Source organism: Saccopteryx bilineata, chromosome 1 (assembly GCF_036850765.1).
Source record: "Saccopteryx bilineata isolate mSacBil1 chromosome 1, mSacBil1_pri_phased_curated, whole genome shotgun sequence".
Lineage (NCBI taxonomy): Eukaryota > Metazoa > Chordata > Mammalia > Chiroptera > Emballonuridae > Saccopteryx > Saccopteryx bilineata.
In genome coordinates, this window is record NC_089490.1 from 401,173,032 (window position 1) to 401,191,374 (window position 18,343).

Sequence of the window (18,343 nt, forward strand, 5' to 3'; positions counted from 1 at the left end):
GCCTGCGCGACTGTCCTCGCCACGCCTTTAAACGTTGGGGGCGGGACTTGCGTGCGCGCCCGTGTGCGCTCCAGAAGAAGGGGCAAAATCTGGAGTCCGAGGATCCACCTCCTTCCGACGCGGCTCGAGGTTTTGGCTGGAGAGGATTCGAGCAGTTCTGGTCACTCGTCCAGTGACTGAGTTCGAGATGTCATCCGACTCGGGGGACCGTGGGACCGCCTGCACGGTAAGGGCCGAAGCCTCGTGTGGAAGCCTTGCACGACAGAGAACCTCGACCCCTTGGGGTGATCATTTTCTCGAGAGGGGCGGAGGAGAAGCGGGGCCGGGACTCCAGCGTGAAGAGTGCAAGAGTAACAGGGTTCTTGGCGTTCCTGTTGGAGGGTGTTGGTCCTGAAATGATCTTGAGTGATAATGAATAGGCGCTTGAGGAGGGATCACGTGGGGGGCGTTTCTGCAGGCCACGGGGTCATAAGAGAGGTAGTGAAACAGAGTCACGCAAGAGGGATTCCCTGCTCTCATCGGCTGTCCTTGCCGCCCTTACAGCTGGAGTTCGCGGTGCAGATGACCTGTCAGAGCTGTGTAGACGCGGTGCGCAAGTCCCTGCAAGGGGTGGCAGGTAAGAGCCAGATAAATTTTGTGTGGACCGTCCGGAGGCCTGTGAGAGCAGCAGGCAGATAGATCTCTTTGACCAGCCCTACTCCCATTTTACAAATGCTGTAACTGAGACTCAGGGAAAGGAAGGAATGTTCTCAGAATCACAGAGCCGGGCAGAGGCGGATTTAACGGCGGGCGCCCTGGGCCCCGACTTCTGAAGGGCCCGGCAAAACCTCAACTTGACACTTTTTTCTAACGACACCAAGTTTTGGTTTCATATGTGCAATTTTAACTTTAACAGTACATAATGTTTTTTATTTATTTAAAAATATGATTAACATGTATTTTTATTTTCCCTGTCTCTTTTTTAAGGGGCCCAATATTTTCTTCTGCACCCGGGGCCTCAACAGACCTTAATCTACCTCTGGCAGAGGCAGAGCCTGGAGTACAGGTCTCAACCCTGCCCTACCAGCAACTGCCTGTCCTGGTGTTTTAAACCTCAGGTTCCTGGAGAATGAGGAGCTAGGCTAGGTATAGCCTACAGAAGGAGTACCCTAGAAAACAGGCAGTTCTTGTTTATGAAACAGCATAAACTCGACAAAGTAACAGCAGCGTGACCACATTCCATCCTAGGCAGCTCCTGGTTCTTTTTTTTTTTTTTTTTTAACAGAGACAGAGAGAGAGTCAGAGAGGGATAGACAGGGACAGACAGACAGGAACAGAGAGATGAGAAGCATCAATCATTAGTTTTTCATTGTGCATTGTGACCCCTTAGTTGTTCATTGATTGCTTTCTCATATGTACCGTGGGCCTTCAGCAGACTGAGTAACCCCTTGCTCGGGCCAGCGACCTTGGGTCCAAGCTGGTGGGCTTTTACTCAAACCAGATAAGCCCGCGCTCAAGCTGGCAACCTCGAGGTCTCGAACCTGGGTCCTCACATCCCAGTCTGACACTCTATCCACTGCGCCACTGCCTGGTCAGGCAGTAGCTCCTGGTTCTTAAAAATCAGCTCTCTAGCCTGACCAGGCGGTGGCGCAGTGAATAGAGTGTCGGACTGGGATGCGGAGGACCCAGGTTCGAGACCCTGAGGTCGCCAGCTTGAGCGCGGGCTCATCTGGTTTGAGCAAAAAGCCCACCAGCTTGGACCCAAGGTCGCTGGCTCCAGCAAGGGGTTACTTGGTCTGCTGAAGGCCCACGGTCAAGGCACATATGAGAAAGCAATCAATGAACAACTAAGGTGTTGCAATGCACAATGAAAAACTAATGATTGATGCTTCTCATCTCTCTCCATTCCTGTCTGTCTGTCCCTGTCTATCCCTCTCTCTGACTCACTCTCTGTCTCTGTAAAAAAAAAAAAAAAAAAAAATCAGCTCTCTAGCTGGTCTGGAGGTGACCTGGCACAACTGGAAAGATCCGGGAAGGCAGAGATGCTAGTATGGCACTGGGAACTGCCTCCCTCTGATTGTTAGATGTTCATGTAGTCATTCAGTTAGAGACCAGACTCATGGGACTTTGTAGGGAGAAGGGTTCACACATATGTCGGGCATGGCCCTGCTGCATGTAAAGTTGAGCACACAAGCAATACTCCTGGAAGAGCCGATCTGGGAGGAGATGAAGTGAAATGGGTCTGAAGCTGGGAGCGTGGTGGCATTCGGCTCTCTGTAGGGCAGCAGTGAGGGTGTCATCGTTGTTAGGAGTATGTGCTCTAGAGTTAGACTGTTTGGGCTCAGATCCCCTCTTTGCCACTTTGAGGCACTGAGACCGCCTGTAGGTTACATTTCATGCCTCTGTTTCTTCAGTGTTTAAATGGGCGTGATAATGGGAGCTACTCCTGAGGGTTGTCCTGAAGAGTAAGTTAGTTAATTAGCATTTTAGAAAAGCCTTTGCATGGAGAACACCCTAAATCTTAGCAAATCTGAGAGGAAGGGTTTACAGGGGATACTTTGGTTGGGCAGAGGCGTGAGGAGACAGACACGTCTTGAAGCTGGGCTTGCTATGTATGTGTTTGGGGGTGGAGGGTGAGGGTCTGAGGAGCTTGAGCCCTTCCACCAGGGGTGCAGTGCTCTGACCAAAGCTGTCTGAGAATGTTGGGCACTCCAATTTCTGTAAAATATTCTTGCTGGGAGAGCAGACAGACTTACTTTCTCTTGGACCTGGGGCAATTTTTAGGCTTCACCAGGTTTCTTAGGCACAGAAAAAGACCTCTGATAACTACATTTTCTGTTCTGGGTAACTGAATCCAGCTATGCTTTTTCATGGACTGAGCAGGGTGATTGTAGTTTCCCAGAATGCAGTGAAGCACGGAAAGGGGAGAGGGATTTGTTCTCTCCAGGAGGCCTGGGGCTTTGAAACTGAGTTTGTTAGGAGGAATCAGGTTCTACTATCCTCCTAGGTATAAGTGGGAGGAACTCCCAGCCCAAGGCTCACTTCCTTGAACCCTTATCACACACCCTGAAGTTCACCATGGCCTTATCTTTTCTCTCTCACTGGGTTCTGAGCTAAACAAGGGCTGGCCTGGCCATACTCGGGTTCACCAGCCAAACTGAACTGCTGCTTAGCTGAAGAGCCAGCCTTCTTCTTGGTTCAGACTCAGGTCAGGAGTCAGAAAGTGCATTGTTCCAAAGAGCCCACTTAAGAGACCCCAGATCAGGAACCCACCTGCCCTGAGGCCAGTCCGTTATAACGTTTTGTCTGCTTTGTGTCTAAAACATACTCAGAATCCAGCCTTTCTTTTTCCACCCTTTGGCCTTCACACCAATCCAACCCACCTGACCTCTCCCTGACCCAAACAAAAACTTCACCCTTGGGTTCCCTGTTGCCTCTGTTGTCCCCTCTGATAGCTTTTCTACATAAAAGTCAGAGTGATTTTTAGAATCATACATCAAATAGTATGGCTGCCCTGTTTAAAATCTTCTAGAAGTGCCTGACCAGGCGGTGGCGCAGTGGATAGAGCATCAAACTGGGATGCCAAGGACCCAGGTTTGAGACCCCGAGGTCGCCAACTTGAGCGCAGGCTCATCTGGTTTAAGCAAAGCTCACCAGTTTGGACCCAAGGTCTCTGGCTCGAGCAAAGGGTTACTTGGTCTGCTGAAGGCCCGTGGTCAAGGCACATATGAGAAAGCAATCAATGAACAACTGAGGCAGGGGTCTCAAACTCAACTCAGCATGTGGGCCGCAGAGCAAGATAACAGCCATTCGGCGGGCCGCACTAGGTCTACAAAAGGCAACTGTTACGCAACACTTTTCTCACTGCAGTTGAAAACAAAAAAAAAATCAGTACAACAAGCACAATCGTACATGCAGTTTACTCAGTGTCACAAAACAACCAGAAACTGTAGTTCGCATCACAACTGCTGTTAACTAAGCTAATATCTAGCTAGGATGCTAGAGAAATGAAAAATGCAAGTAGGCCCCTAGGCTTACTTAATTTTATCCAAAATATTTTGAACTTCGTGGATTAGTCTGCGGGCTGCACAAAATTGTTCGGCGGGCCGCTTGCGGCCCGCGGGCCGAGAGTTTGAGACCCCTAACTAAGGTGTCACAATGCACAGCAAAAAACTATTGATACTTCTCATCTCTCGTTCCTGTCTATCCCTCTGTCTCTGTAAAAAAAAAAAAAAATCTTCTAGAAGTGGGATATATAAAACTTTGCCTTTTAAAATAAATTTTAATTAAAAAAAGTCTTGAAGTAATTATGTTTCAGAGCTTCCCTGAGCCAGGCACTGTTCTAAGCGCTACATATGAAAAAACTCAATTAGGTCTTCAGTATCTCTCTGTAGTACACTGTATTACTATCTCTATTTGCATATGAAGAAACCGAATAGAAAACTCAACAGAAAGGTTGAGTCACTTGTCTAAGGCCACACAGCTAGTATGTGGCAGACTTAGGATTTCAACCCAGAGCCCAAACTCTCTATCATTATCCTCTGTGGCCTCTCCTAATGACCTTCCATTGCATTAAAACTGAAGTCTAGATTGTTTCCTGTTGCCTAAAAAACTATGCTTGAGACCTGTGGTGGCGCAGTGGATAAAGCGTCGACCTGGAAATGCTGAGGTCGCCAGTTCGAAACCCTGGGCTTGCCTGGTCAAGGCACATATAGGAGTCGATGCTTCCAGCTCCTCCGCCCCTCTCTCTTTCTGTCTCTCTCTCCTCTCTCTCCCTCTGTCTCTCTCCTCTCTAAAAATGAATAAATAAAATTTAAAAAAATTAAAAAAAAAAACAAAAACTATGCTTGATTGGTTTTCACTTATAGCTCTTATTCTATACATTACTATTCCCTTTATTCCCAGCTTCAGCTACAGTGGCCTTTCTCTTCTAAAACACATTGATGTTGTTCCTGCCTCAGGGCCTTTGCCCATGGTGTTCCTCTGCTGGAATGCTCTTCCCTGACTATATTCAGGCCTTTGCTTAAAGGCTTAGAGAGACCGTCACTGCCTAAGTGGCTTACCTCCCCCCAGTTGTTCCCTAATACACATTTCATTTATTACACTTTTCATTGTCTGAGTCTGTTTCATGTGTTTGACATCCCTATCACTGCCCTGGACATGTGCTGTCTCATGGGACAGGGACATCTCCTGACTTATTCCTGCTGTATCCCCACTGCCTAGAACATGGCGTATGATAGGTACTTAGTGCACATTTGTTAAATAAATGGAATAGGCACATGAATAAATGAAACTTCTCAGCCTAACCAGGCGGTGGTACAGTGGATACAGCATCGGCCTGGGATGACAAGGACCAAGGTTCGAAACTTCAAGGTCGCCAGCTTGAGTGCCGGCTCATCTGGCTTGAGCGCAGGCTCACCAGCCTGAGTCACCAGCTTGAGTGTGGAATCATAGACATGATTCCATGGCACTTGCTTGAGCCCAAGGTTGCTGGCTCGAGCAAGGGGTCATTGGCTTGGCTGGAGCCACCTGGTCAAGGCACAGATGAGAAAGCAACCAAGGAACAACTAAGATGCCACAACTCCAGTATGAGTTGATGCTTCTCATCTTTCTCCCTTCCTGTCTGTCTGTATCTCTCATCTAAAAAAAGAAAAAAACTTCTCATACTACATGCTTATCTGAGCCCTGGAGCCTCAGACAGTCCTTTGGGGCTCAACACGACTTCCTTGGGGTGAGGGGGTTGAACAGGTTGCCTTCCAAGCTTTGTCACCTCAAGCCAGTTGTGTAAACTTCTAGCCTCATTTCCTCACCTGCTAGCTAGATGATGACAGTATCACCATCCTGATATGTATAAGGCAGAGCACACAGCTCTTGGCATACCTTGCAGGCTCAGGCCACAGGACTTCCCCGCCATCCTCCCCACATCCCCTCTGCAGCAAGGGGCACCTCTAGGTGGACCTGGAACTCCAAGGCAGCAGAAGCTGCTGGGTGAGCCAGGATGAGGCTTTGTGTGAAGTAAGGGACAGTTAGGTTATTTGGAGAGTTTCCTTTTCACGCAATTGGCCTGTTTTTGCAGGAGAGGATGGGAGTATCTGTCTGCTCCTTCACTTGTTCTGCCTGTCCTCCAGCATGGTCATGGATGCTATAGGGGTTCTGAAGGAGCGAACCCATGAGGCCTTTTGTAGCCACAGGCCAGGTATTCCTGTCTCAGTGCTTCCTCCTCCCAGGAGCATTTCCCAGGTGGCCTTCTTTGAGCAGGAAGGAATCTGAACAGCTGAGGTTCCTTGTCTATCCCTCGGGACCTGTTGTTCTCTTCACTGTGTGCTGGTTACCCAGGCATCATCTGAGTTCTCCTATAGCCTGTGAGCTCCCTGGAGACTAGGACCAGTGCTTTCCCTGACCCTGAGGACACATTTGTTCAAAGAATAGGGAGGAAGGAAACTAAGGATGAAGAGAGCCGGTGGTCAGTATAGCGTTCAGTTCACAGAGCCCCTGCTGAACATGACACAAAGTACCTCATTTAACCTGCATCTCCTGGCCTGCCCATGGCTCCCCTGGCCTTTACCCTGCAGCACAGTGCACACACTGAGATCAAAGCAGAATGATTGTGCTCACTTCAGCAGCACATATACTAAAATTGGAATGATACAGAGAAGATTAGCATGTCCCCCCTTTTTTGAAAGGAATGATTCTAAGTCCTATAGGCAACAGCGGCATTTAGAGTTCCCAGCCCATGCTCTGTGCACTGGCTGAGGATTTAAGAATTCTCCTGAAAGCCTAAGGAACCCCAAATATCTGAAGGAAAGAGAAGCCCCTTTCTTCTTTCGTTGAGTTGGCTCAATGTGCATGTGTCAGAATCATCCCATAGGCTGTGTATACACATGGGTGACTCGGAGGACAAATGAGACATACTGACTCTTGAACAAGACCCTTGTGAAACATGCAGAGCTCCTGTGAGTTACGCAGGGAAGTAGCAGCTGCTCCTGGAGGGCAAAGGAGGGGGACCCAACCCAGCCTGGGGGTTGGGGGCTGCTTCACAGGTGAGCAGCGTCCGGGCGAGTGCTCGGGCTCCAGAGCTAGGCTGCCTGGGATGAATCACAGTTCCACAACACACTACCATGTGACTGCGTAGGTTTGTTCATTTCTCTGTGCCTCAGTTTCCTCATCTATAACATGACGATAATAGACGCCAACTTACAGTGTTACTTGAATATGGGAGGGAGTTATTACAGGAAAGCATGAAAAGCTCACAGTGCATGCTCAGTAAATGTTAGCTCCCATGATGATGGTGACAGAACCCTCTCTTCTATGTATATGAACTTCTTTGAGGTATAATTCATTCATCACAAAATTCTGCCATTTAGAGTATGCAGTTCAGTGATTTTTAGTATATGCTATAGATAAAGTTGTACAACCATACCACTATGAGTTGGGTTTTTTTGTTTGTTTTTTGTTTTGTTTTTTTACAGAGACAGAGAGAGAGTCAGAGAGAGGGATAGATAGGGACAGACAGATAGGAACAGAGAGAGATGAGAAGTATCAATCATTAGTTTTTCGTTGTGACACCTTAGTTGTTTATTGATTGCTTTCTCATATGTGCCTTGACCGTGGGGTTACAGCAGACCAAGTAACCCCTTGCTCAAGCCCGCAACCTTGGGTCCAAACTGGTGAGCTTTGCTCAAACCAGATGAGCCTGCGCTCAAGCTGGCGACCTCGGGGTCTCGAACCTGGATCCTCGGCATCCCAGTCCGACACTCTATCCACTGCGCCACCATCTGGTCAGGCGCCACTATGAGTTTTATATTTCATCATCTCACGAAGAAATTGAACCCTTTAGCTATCACCCTTGGAGTCTCCAATCTACTTTCTGTCCTTATAGATTTACCTATTCTGGACGTTTCATTCAAAAATGGTATCTAATTTGTGGCCTTTTTTTTTTTTTATTCATTTTTTTATTATTAATTTTAATGGGGTGACATTGATAAGTCAGGTACATATGTTCAGAGAAAACATCTCCAGGTTATTTTGACATTTGATTATGTTGCATACCCCACACCCAAAGTCAAATTGTCTTCCGTCACCTTCTATCTGGTTTTCTTTGTGCCCCTCCCCTCCCCCTAATCTGTGGCCTTTTGTGACTGGCTTTCCCATCACAGTGCTTTCAAGGTCCAGCCAGGTTGTAGCACATATCAGTACTTCATTCCTTCTTGAGGTTGAATTGTGTTTCATTGTATTGAAACACCACCTTTTGGTTATCCGTTTATCAGTGGATGGGCTTTTTGGGTTGTTTTCACCTTTGGCAATTAGAAATAAAGTAGCTCTGATAGCCCTTTTTTTTTTCTTTTTTTGTAACAGAGAGAGAGAGAGAGAGAAAGAGAGGAACAGATAGGGATAGACAGGCAGGAAGGGAGAGAGATGAGAAGTATCAATTCTTCATTGTGGCACCTTAGTTCATTGATTACTTTCTCATATGTGCCTTGACCAGGGGCTACAGCAGACCGAATGACCCCTTGCTCAAGCCAGTGACCTTGGGCTCAAGCTGGTGAGCCATGCTCGAACCAGATGAGCCCGCGCTCAAGGCGCTCAAGCCAGCGACCTCGGTGTTTTGAACCCAGGTCCTCCACGTCTCAGTCCAACGCTTTATCCACTGCGCCATTGCGTGGTCAGGCAAGGTAGCCCATTTTTATAGAAAACACTTTTAAAAGAATTATTTAGGCCCTGGCCAGCTGGCTAAGTGGATAGAGTGTCAGTCTGGCATTTGGACATCTGGGTTTGAGCCCTGGTCAGGGCACTCAAGAGAAGTGACCATCTGCTTCTCTTCCCCTCTTCTCCTCTTTCTCTCCTTCTTCCCCTCTTACAGCCAGTGGCTCAATTGGTTTGAGTGTTGGCCCTGGGCATTGAGAATGGCTCAGTTGGTCCAAGTGTCAGCCTCAGGTGCTAAAAATAGCTCGGTTGATTTGAGCATTGATCCAAGACAGGGGTTGCCAGGTGGATCCCATTGGGGCACACGTGGGAGTCCATTCCATTATTTCCCCTTCTCTCACTTAAGATAATTTTAAAAAAGAATTACCTATGTTTCAAAAGTTATAAATAATGCCTGGAATGTAATACGGACTCACAACAATCCTGAGAGTGAGGTGACATTATTCTCCCCACTTTATTTATAAATAAACAGCCTCAGAGAGGTTAAGGGCCATAGACAGCTGGAAAGTGGGGATGGGGAATCTCCCTCTGTTCCTCTATTCTCTGTTCCCAGCATAGGGGTACCAGCCCTCTGCTGCCCTCTGCCCCCTCTTTTCCCTCAGGTGTCCAGAGTGTTGAGGTGCAGTTGGAGAACCAGATGGTCTTGGTGGAGACCACCCTGCTTAGCCAGGAGGTACAAGCTCTCTTAGAAGGAACAGGGCGGCAGGCGGTACTCAAGGGCATGGGCAACGGCTTATTGCGTGAGTAACCACTGTGGCCTTGGCCTTGCCTTTCTGGGAGGGAGGTGGCCTGAGGCTGGTATAAATCTAACCATAGTAGGCCCTGGCCTGTTGGCTCAGTGGTAGAGTGTTGGCCTGGCGTGCAGGAGTCCCGGGTTTGAATCCCAGCCAGGGCACACAGGAGACGCGCCCATCTGCTTCTTCACCCCTCCCCCTCTCCTTCCTCTCTGTCTCTCTCTTCCCCTCCCATGGCCAGGGCTCCATTGAAGCAAAGTTAACCCGGGCACTGAGGATGGCTCTGTGGCCTCTGCCTCAGGCGCTAGAATGGCTCTGGTTGCGACAGAGCAACACCCCAGATGGGCAGAGCATCGCCCCCTGGTGGGCATGCCAGGTGGATCCCAGTTGGGCACATGCAGGAGTCTGTCTGACTGCCTCCCCGTTTCCAGCTTCGGAAAGGTGCAAATAAATAAATAAATAAATAAATCTAACCATAGTATTTTATGGTTTGGGTGGAGAGACTTTGGAGAAGGTGTGAAAGCTATGTAGGTCTCTCTCCATGCCCTTTCCCAGCTGATGAAGGTGGGGCTGGATGAGATAGGAGCCAACCCAGGTGTCTCATACCTTGCAGAGACTCTCGGGGCAGCAGTAGCCATTCTAGGGGGACCTGGCCCTGTGCAGGGCGTGGTGCGCTTCTTACAGCTGACCCCTGAACGCTGCCTCATTGAGGGAACCATTGATGGCCTGGAGCCTGGGCCACACGGACTCCATGTCCATCAGTTCGGGGACCTCACAAGGGACTGCAACAGGTAAGTTATCTGTAACCTCCCTTGTAGCATCCTCATCACCTCAGTTGTGTACCCACTATGTGCAGGGGGCTATATTAAGCCCTTTACATTCACTTTCACACTTGGTCCTCATAAACACCTTGTGAGGCATATACACATAGGTCCAGTCTCTACAGATGAGGAGACTGAGGCTCAAAGAGGTTCAGTGATTTGTCAAAGACTCCAGAGCATGTAAATAGTAATAGTGGGAATTTGAACCAAGATCTGACCTTGATGTTCCTGCTCGTAGCTACCTTACTGCCTCTGAGTTGGAAGGTTACTCCTGGACATGGAAAAGGCAGGTCCCTGTCATGGTGTTTGTCATGCTACGATACTATTAGCTGTTGACTGATCTATGTCTCCCCTAGAAGCTTATTGAGGTCATGACCCATATTTGATTCTTCTTAGTTCCCTCGACCCAAAGCCTGGCAGAGTGGGCCTGTTTGTTGAATGAATGAATGAATGAATGAATGAATGAAACAAATGTAGTTACAGTCAGATGTTGGGTCAGCTGTCCGGTGAGCTTCCACTCACTGCCCACCTGCTACCTTTTCTTCTTAGCTGTGGGGACCACTTTAACCCGGATGGAACATCTCATGGGGGCCCTCAGGACTCTGACAGGGTAAGTGTCCAAGTGTGCAAGGCTTGGGCTGAGACAGAGCCCAAGGTCTCAGAGGAGGGGCAGGCAGATCTTGGGACATCTGAGTGAGATTCCTTTTTGGTAGGATCTTTTCCCTTCACCTTATTTTGTTCCAGTTAGAAGCATTTTTTGACACTCTCTGTGATCAAGGCCTGCCACCTAGGAGCTCACAGTCCAAAGGAGGAGAGCACTGAGTGCTCTGGGTGCAGCACAGTGAGATACCCTGGCCGGAGGCCCCGGGAGCCCAGAGCAACCATCTGAACCCACCAGAGGGCACAGGCAGCGGGAGAAGTGAGTGTAGAAGTTGGAGGATTTACCTAAACTGAACAGGCTGATCCGGTGCTCTAGCTCCTAGTCCCAGAGTTTTGTTTTCCACTGAAGTGTTTTCCCCTTCAGCAGTGAGTCACATGATGCCTTAATAATTTTTGCCTTATCTGAGTACTGCTTGTTCTGTTAGTTACTCCATGTTTTGATTTAAGTTGACTCACTTAATTTAATAATTTTTAGTGCTTTGATCTATCATAGAAACTTTCAAACATATTTCAAAGTAAAGAAACTACTGCCCTGAGCCCCCAGGTCTGTATTACTCAGCTTCAGCCATCTCCACTTCGGCCCGTCCTGTTTCAACTCCAGCCCTACCCTTCTCCACCATCATTTTAAAGCAGAGCAAGGTGTTTTTTGCTTTTGTTTTTGTTTTTTGGTGAGAAAGAGAGAGGGGGGGGGAGAGGGACAGACAGAGAGGAAAGGAGAGAAATGAGAAACATCAATTCTTCCTTGCAGCACCTTCATTGTTCACTGATTGCTTTACTCATCTGTGGCTTGATGGGGGTGCTCCGGCCAAGCCAGACCCCTTGCTCAAGCCAGCGACCATGGGTCACGTCTATGATCGCACGCTCAAGCCGGCAACCCTGTGCTCAAGCTGGTGACCTCGGGGGCCCAGGTTGACAGTATCCACTGTGCTACTGCCTGGTCTGGCGCAAGATGTTATTTTATGTAATTAAGGCAGATTGATTTTTTTTTAAATTTTATTTATTTATTTTTTACAGAGACAGAGAGTGAGTCAGAGAGAGGGATAGACAGGGACAGGCAGACAGTAACAGAGAGAGATGAGAAGCATCAATCATTAGTTTTTCATTGCGCGTTGCAACACCTTAGTTGCTCATCGATTGCCTTCTCACATGTGCCTTGACCGCAGGCCTTCAGCAGGTTGAGCAACCCCCTGCTGGAGCCAGCGACCTTGGGTCCAAGCTGGTGAGCCTCGCTCAAACCAGATGAGCCCGCACTCAAGCTGGCGACCTTGGGGTCTCGAACCTGGGTCCTTCCGCATCCCAGTCCGACGCTCTATCCACTGCGCCACCACCAGGTCAGGCAAGGCAGATTGATTTTTAATGAGAAACCTGATATTGCTGCAGAGAATGGAAAACCAGCACAGTACTTTTAGCCTAATAAATAGATTATTGTAGAGATAAATCAGTGCAGGCCTAAAACATGTTTGTTTGTTTTTTATTGATTTACAGAGAGAGAAACATCAATTTGTTGTTCCACTTATTTGTGCACTCATTGGTTGATTCTTGTATGTCCCTTGACCGGGGATCAAACCCCCAACCATGTACGTGGGGATGATGCTGTAACCAATTGAGCTACCAGGCCATAGCCCCTGCATCATGTTCTGAGTGTAGCTGGGGACTGAGGGCCATTTTATCTGGGTTCAAGTGATTAGCAAATGTTAGAGAGGTGTTAAAGACCTGTAGCACCAAATGGAAACTTTGTCCTGGATGTCAAACCAGGGGGATCACCTCCTCTCTTGGTGATTAGTGTTTCCTAAAGCCCTGCCCTCACGGACCTAAGGCCATGCGTCTCCCTCCCTGTGGGGTGTGTTTCCTCAGCATGGCAGGCTCTGGGTCCTTGTCCTGAGACCTGGCGCCTCCTCTTTATGCCCTCCCAGGACTCACAGGCCTTTTTGTTTTTTATTTTCTATCTTGAAGATAGTTTGCAACCTTCTGCCTCAAAACAAATGAAAACATGGTATGTGTTTTTCATTCATGTAACCGATTTTTTTGGACTTTTTTTTTTTGTTTTCTTTTGTATTTTTCTGAAGCTGGAAACGGGGAGAGACAGTCAGACAGACTCCCGACCGGGATCCACCCGGCACGCCCACCAGGGGCGATGCTCTGCCCACCAGGGGGCAATGCTCTGTCCCTCCGAGCCGTCGCTCTGCCACGACCAGAGCCACTCTAGCGCCTGGGGCAGAGGCCAAGGAGCCATCCCCAGCGCCCGGGCCATCTTTGCTCTAATGGAGCCTCGGCTGCGGGAGGGGAAGAGAGAGACAGAGAGGAAGGAGGGAGGGTGGTGGTGGAGAAGCAAATGGGCGCTTCTCCCATGTGCCCTGGCCGGGAATCAAACCCGGGTCCCCCGCACTGATGCTCTACCGCTGAGCCAACCGGCCAGGGCCTGGACTTTTGACAGCTGTGTTACATTTTTCATAATCATGTTTTTGCTTCTTTCCCCCTGCCCACCTCAAAGTTGGAGAAGCCTTTCTGTTGGGTCCAATGCAGGCCGCCTTGCTTGTATTCAGTGTATCAATTATCTATTGCTGTTAATCAAATAACTCCAAACTTAGGGGTTTAAAACAACAAGCAGTTGCTGGCTTGGCTGCTCAGTTGCTTGGAGCATTGTTCCAATGTACCAAGGTTGTGGGTTTGATCCCTGGTCAGGGCATATACAAGAATCAACCCTGAATGCATGAATAAGGAGAACAACAAATCAATGTTTCTCTCTTTTCCCTTACTCTCCCTCTCTCTAAAATCAATTCAGACAAATTTAAAACAAGCAGCATTTATCATCTCAGAGTTTCTCTGGGTGCAGCTCAGCTGGGGGCCCCGGCCCAGGGTCCCTCACAGGCCACAGCTGTCTTAAGGCTTCAGGTGGGGTAGAGCTGCTTCTGCACTGGCTCCAGTTGCTGTTGGCAGGCCTCAGAGCCTCCCTGGCTGGTGGCCAGGCATCAGTACTTTGCCACGTGGGCCTCTTCCTAGAGCAGCTCACAACACAGCAGTAGGCTTTCCTCGGAACAAGGGAGCGAGAGAGGGCATCCAAGACTGAAGTCACACTCTTTTTGTAACCTCATCTTGGAAGTGACACAAGGTGCAGCCCATGCTCGGGGGAGCACACAAGAGTGTGAATACAGGGAAGGTGTGTGTTAGAGGCTCTCTTCACTGAGCCTTGGGAGGTGCTGAGCAGGACTCAGGTGAGTAAAGAACACAGAGTGGGGACAGTAGGCTCAGCAGAGGGGACACCGCGAGGCATGACCCGGTGAGGAACGTCTGGGAACTGGCAGCCCATGTCTCTTATGAAGTGAAGGGTTTTGAAGAGCAAGACACTACCTCGTGGCCTATGCCCTGGCCCGGGCCCTTCTCACGGCTGGAGTCAGGAGCTGGAGCCCGCTGCTGTGCTATGCCAGGCCCTTGATAACAGACAGAGAAAGACTTGAGCAAGAGCTGTATGGCCAGGGCTGCCATGGCGACTAGAAGCTTCCTTTTGGATTTCAGCATCTGGTTTTGGCCAGATGGAAATGAGTTCAATGTGGGAATTTATATCTAAGCCTGGTTGTCCTGTTGCAGGTCCCCTAAGTGGTCTCCGTTTCCTTCCCTTCTCTCCTTGTCCCCTCCAGTCTTTTCTCTTCATACACTTGACTGGAGGCATTGCTCCAAAGCGTGGGGTTAACCGTGTGGTGCTCCTTCCTGAAACTCAGTGCCCGAGGGTTCAGGCCGCCTGGTGTGACATTTAAGGCCATGGGCCCAGTTCCACCCACCCCTGTGCAGGGGAAAGATGGGAGAAGCTGCCTCTCGGGACCCTCTGCTGCCAGGTCATGCCTCTGAGCCTCACTGCTTGCTCCTGCTCCCTCAGCCAAGTCCTGAAAATGCTCCCCAGGGCTCTGTGTCATGATCTTTCTACCCCAACAAAGGGCGTAACAAAGGCACAGGTTTTAAGCAGCAGATGTCTCTCTGGAAAACAACATAAAGCAGAAGTGGCTTTTTGCTGCTTGTCAAATCCATTATATAGTGACATGCTCTGTGACCATGCTTTGCAGCAAGGTCTTGTGTACAAGCCCACATAGGCACAGACACTTGCTTCTACCTAAAGTGTCAGGTTGGGGAAATTTATTTGCACAGATATGAGTTTCTGTGACTCACCAGTACAGTCTTGTCACTAGAATACACACTTACTGTTGTACTAAGCCTGTGTGTCATAATCACGCTTCCACATCTGGCTCCTACCAAGCTGTGAACCCCTTGAGGGTCATGACCGCATCTGCACCCCACCCCTTTCTACCCCCGCGTGCCTGGCAGAGGGTGTCTGATTTAGGAACTGCTCAGTAGATATGTTATGACATGTTTATTACCTTCAAGGGAGAAGGTAGACAGCCAGCTTTGGTGGGGGCAGGACAGCCAAGCATGGCCAGCTTCAGCCCAGAGGAACTACAGGTTGCCAAGGGCTCTCAGAGTCATCAGGCAGCTGGAGAACCCAGCTTGGAAAGACCAGGAACTGGGCTAGCTTCTGAGGCCATGATGCAAGGCTGGGCATTGGCCTTGTAGGAGCAGCAGTCTTGTCCAGTGGCCATGCCTTCCTAGGGAGGGGTCACTGGCTGTCTTCAGTGTGCTGTCATTCTGCCCAGGATTTTAATTCCAGGGAGGAAGCATCTGGTTGGCTTCCTTGTGTCCTGGGCCATCCCTTCATCCAACCCAACTGTACCCACAGGAGGACACTGGTACTTTTGGGAAAGGGAATCAGAAACTGGAAAGTCAGATCCTAGCAGCTGTGTCCCACATACTCTTTCCTCCTGGGTCTCATTGCAGCACCGGGGAGACCTGGGGAACGTCCGTGCAGATGCTGATGGCCGAGCCATCTTCAGGATAGAGGATGAGCAGGTGAAGGTAAGTGGAAATGAAAGTGGGGACCTTTCCTCACAGGTAGGTCCATCGTCTGAGGTCGCTGTCTCCTTTCAAAGGTATGGGATGTGATTGGCCGAAGCCTGGTCATTGATGAGGGAGAAGACGACCTGGGCCGGGGTGGCCATCCCTTATCTAAGATCACGGGGAACTCAGGAAAGAGGTGGGTAATGCCACCCCCGGCGGGAGGCCGTGTTCTACTAGCTGTGCATGGGGAACCCGCAAGGCGCCCAGACAGGTGCTCCTTCTTGACCACATATTTCTGCAGGTTGGCCTGTGGCATCATTGCACGTGCTGCCGGCCTTTTCCAGAACCCCAAGCAGATCTGCTCCTGTGATGGCCTCACCATCTGGGAGGAGCGAGGCCGGCCCATTGCTGGTGAGGGACGCAAGGAGCCAGCCCAGCCCCCTGCCCACCTCTGAGCCCAGCCTCAGCCTCGGGTCTGACTGTCCTCCAGCTGCATGGCACCCTCCTTGGGGCGGAGGGCGGCCTGCCTGCCCCGTCCGAGGAGAGTGAGGGTGTGGGATGTGCAGGGCTGCTGTGACACTCCCTCGGCAAATTAAAGTTGTACTTTCCTATGGAATTCTGTGTTTTGTCTGTGTCCCCACGTTCCCATGGGCTTGGTGAACACAGTCGCTCTGCCTCCACCACCACCCCCCTTCAAGGGCCAGCTCTTGGCTTTTGGAGCCAAACCAAACTGGGTTGAGATCCACACAGCTCCCAGGGTCTGCATCCTCCTCCTCAGGGTCCCAGTGACGGGTAACAGCAGCCATACTTCTGTTTGTGCCCTGCCCTTCTGCCCTCACGACGGCCAGTGGGAACCAATATGGATGCTGACCCCTGCAGGGCCTTTCCCCCCCTGAGAAGTCAGGGCCACTCCAGCTTTAGTTTTCCCTGTGGTTGTGTCTGTCACATGGGAGGTTGGGAACTGAGGGCAGCCTTTCCTCCCTGACCTGTCGACTGAGTTTCAGAAAAAGCCGGTCTGCTGAGGCGGAGGAAGGAGGCAGGTTCACAGGGAGAGCCTATGAGTTGCTGGACGATGCCCAACACTCCAGAGTCCCCACTCGGGGCCTTTCTCAAGGCCAGCCACATCCTGACCTGGGGGTCAAGAGAGACTCCTGTATCCTCCTAATGCGCCCACCTTGTTAATTCTCCCCTCCCCCCCCCCCGAAGTTAGAAGCGGGAAGGCAGTCAGACTTCTGCATGCGCCTGACCAGGATCCACCTGGCATGCCCACCGGGGGGTGATGCTCTGCCCATCTGGGGCACCGCTTTGTTGCAGCCAGGGCCATTCTAGCACCTGAGGTGGAGGCCATGGAGCCATCCTCAGCACCTGGGCCAACTCTGCTCCAATGAAGCCTTGGCTGTGGGAGGGGAAGAAAGAGAGAGAGAGATAGAGAGGAAGGAGAGGGGAAGGGTGGAGAAGCAGATGGGTGCTTCTCCTGTGTGCCCTGGCCAGGAATCGAACCTGGGACCTCCACCTACTGGGCCAATGCTCTACCACTGAGCCAACTGGCCAGGGCCCGCCTACCTTTTAAAAATAATGCCTTGAGTTGATTTTTTTACTCACAAATAAAAGATTTTTAATTAATAAGCGAAGTGCTTGGCACAGGGCCCAGCACATGGTAAGTTAAAGGAGCAGCGGCTGTGGTTCTGAGGCCAAATGGGGTCCCGGAGGCAGCCCCTGCCAAGCTCCCCTCTTCCAGAGATGGCTGATACCCAAGGTCTAGCGTGTGGCGCCAGGGATTCCAGGCCTCCCCACTCGCCTGCTTTGCCTCCCACCCCTACGCCCGCTGGACTATGCCAGGCTTGCTCGTCCATGACCAAGCTGCTCTTGTGACATGGTGGGCTGGCAGAGTGCAGACTTTGCCCTTGACGCCGGCTGCCTGCACCGAACCAGGTGGGTGGTGCTACAGTCAGCCGGCCTTGGCCGTGGTGTGCCTGGCTCTGCTCCCGTTCTCCAGGCCCTGCCCGTTTCCAGGCTGCTGTGCCTGTAGCCCCAGCCCTTGGACCCTGCTTTCTTGCCTAACCAGAGCTGGTTGCTTTCTAGCTCCCCTTGTTTCTTGGGGAACCAAATCCTTTTAATCCTGGGGCCTAGGCTGTCTTTCCCCATGTGGGCCTCATTGCAGGAACTCTTCTTGGACTCTGCCCGCAGCAAACTGACCTCTCACCTTCCTGCTGGAAATGTAGCTAGATTTAACCCTTTTATTGCTAAACTGCTCACCATCCTCTACTACTCTTATTTGGACCCAAAGGAATCAACACCCTATTAGCTTTTCTTTCTCTTGAACTCTTAGCTATATAGTTTGCAACCTTCATTTTTAATCACAAAATACTGTCCAACATCTTGATGCCCATCTGTAGAGCAGCAGTGGAACTGTCCTGGGGCTCCAGGGAGCACAGTTTGAAAATCTTTGCCAAATTCAGTCAACTTCTGCCATGCCCACAAACCATCTGTACTGTCATTCACCAAATACTTGTCTTTAAATTGATTGGTTTTTTTTGTTTTTTGTTTAATTTTTTTTATTCATTT

At 50.1% G+C, this 18,343-nt stretch overlaps 1 protein-coding gene and 1 pseudogene across 1 annotated transcript; both read left to right on the forward strand.

The window, feature by feature from the left end:
- The first annotated feature begins 60 nt into the window (after positions 1-60).
- Positions 61-16,394, forward strand: CCS (copper chaperone for superoxide dismutase). The gene is made up of 8 exons (XM_066252142.1): positions 61-226; positions 544-616; positions 9,285-9,422; positions 10,030-10,207; positions 10,787-10,847; positions 15,719-15,796; positions 15,871-15,974; positions 16,080-16,394. Exons 1-8 carry the CDS (start codon positions 188-190, stop codon positions 16,231-16,233), a joined length of 825 nt encoding a protein of 274 aa, XP_066108239.1. The 5' UTR covers positions 61-187; the 3' UTR covers positions 16,234-16,394.
- Positions 6,587-6,649, forward strand: LOC136321728 (U6 spliceosomal RNA; annotated as a pseudogene).
- Positions 16,395-18,343: the final 1,949 nt, after the last annotated feature.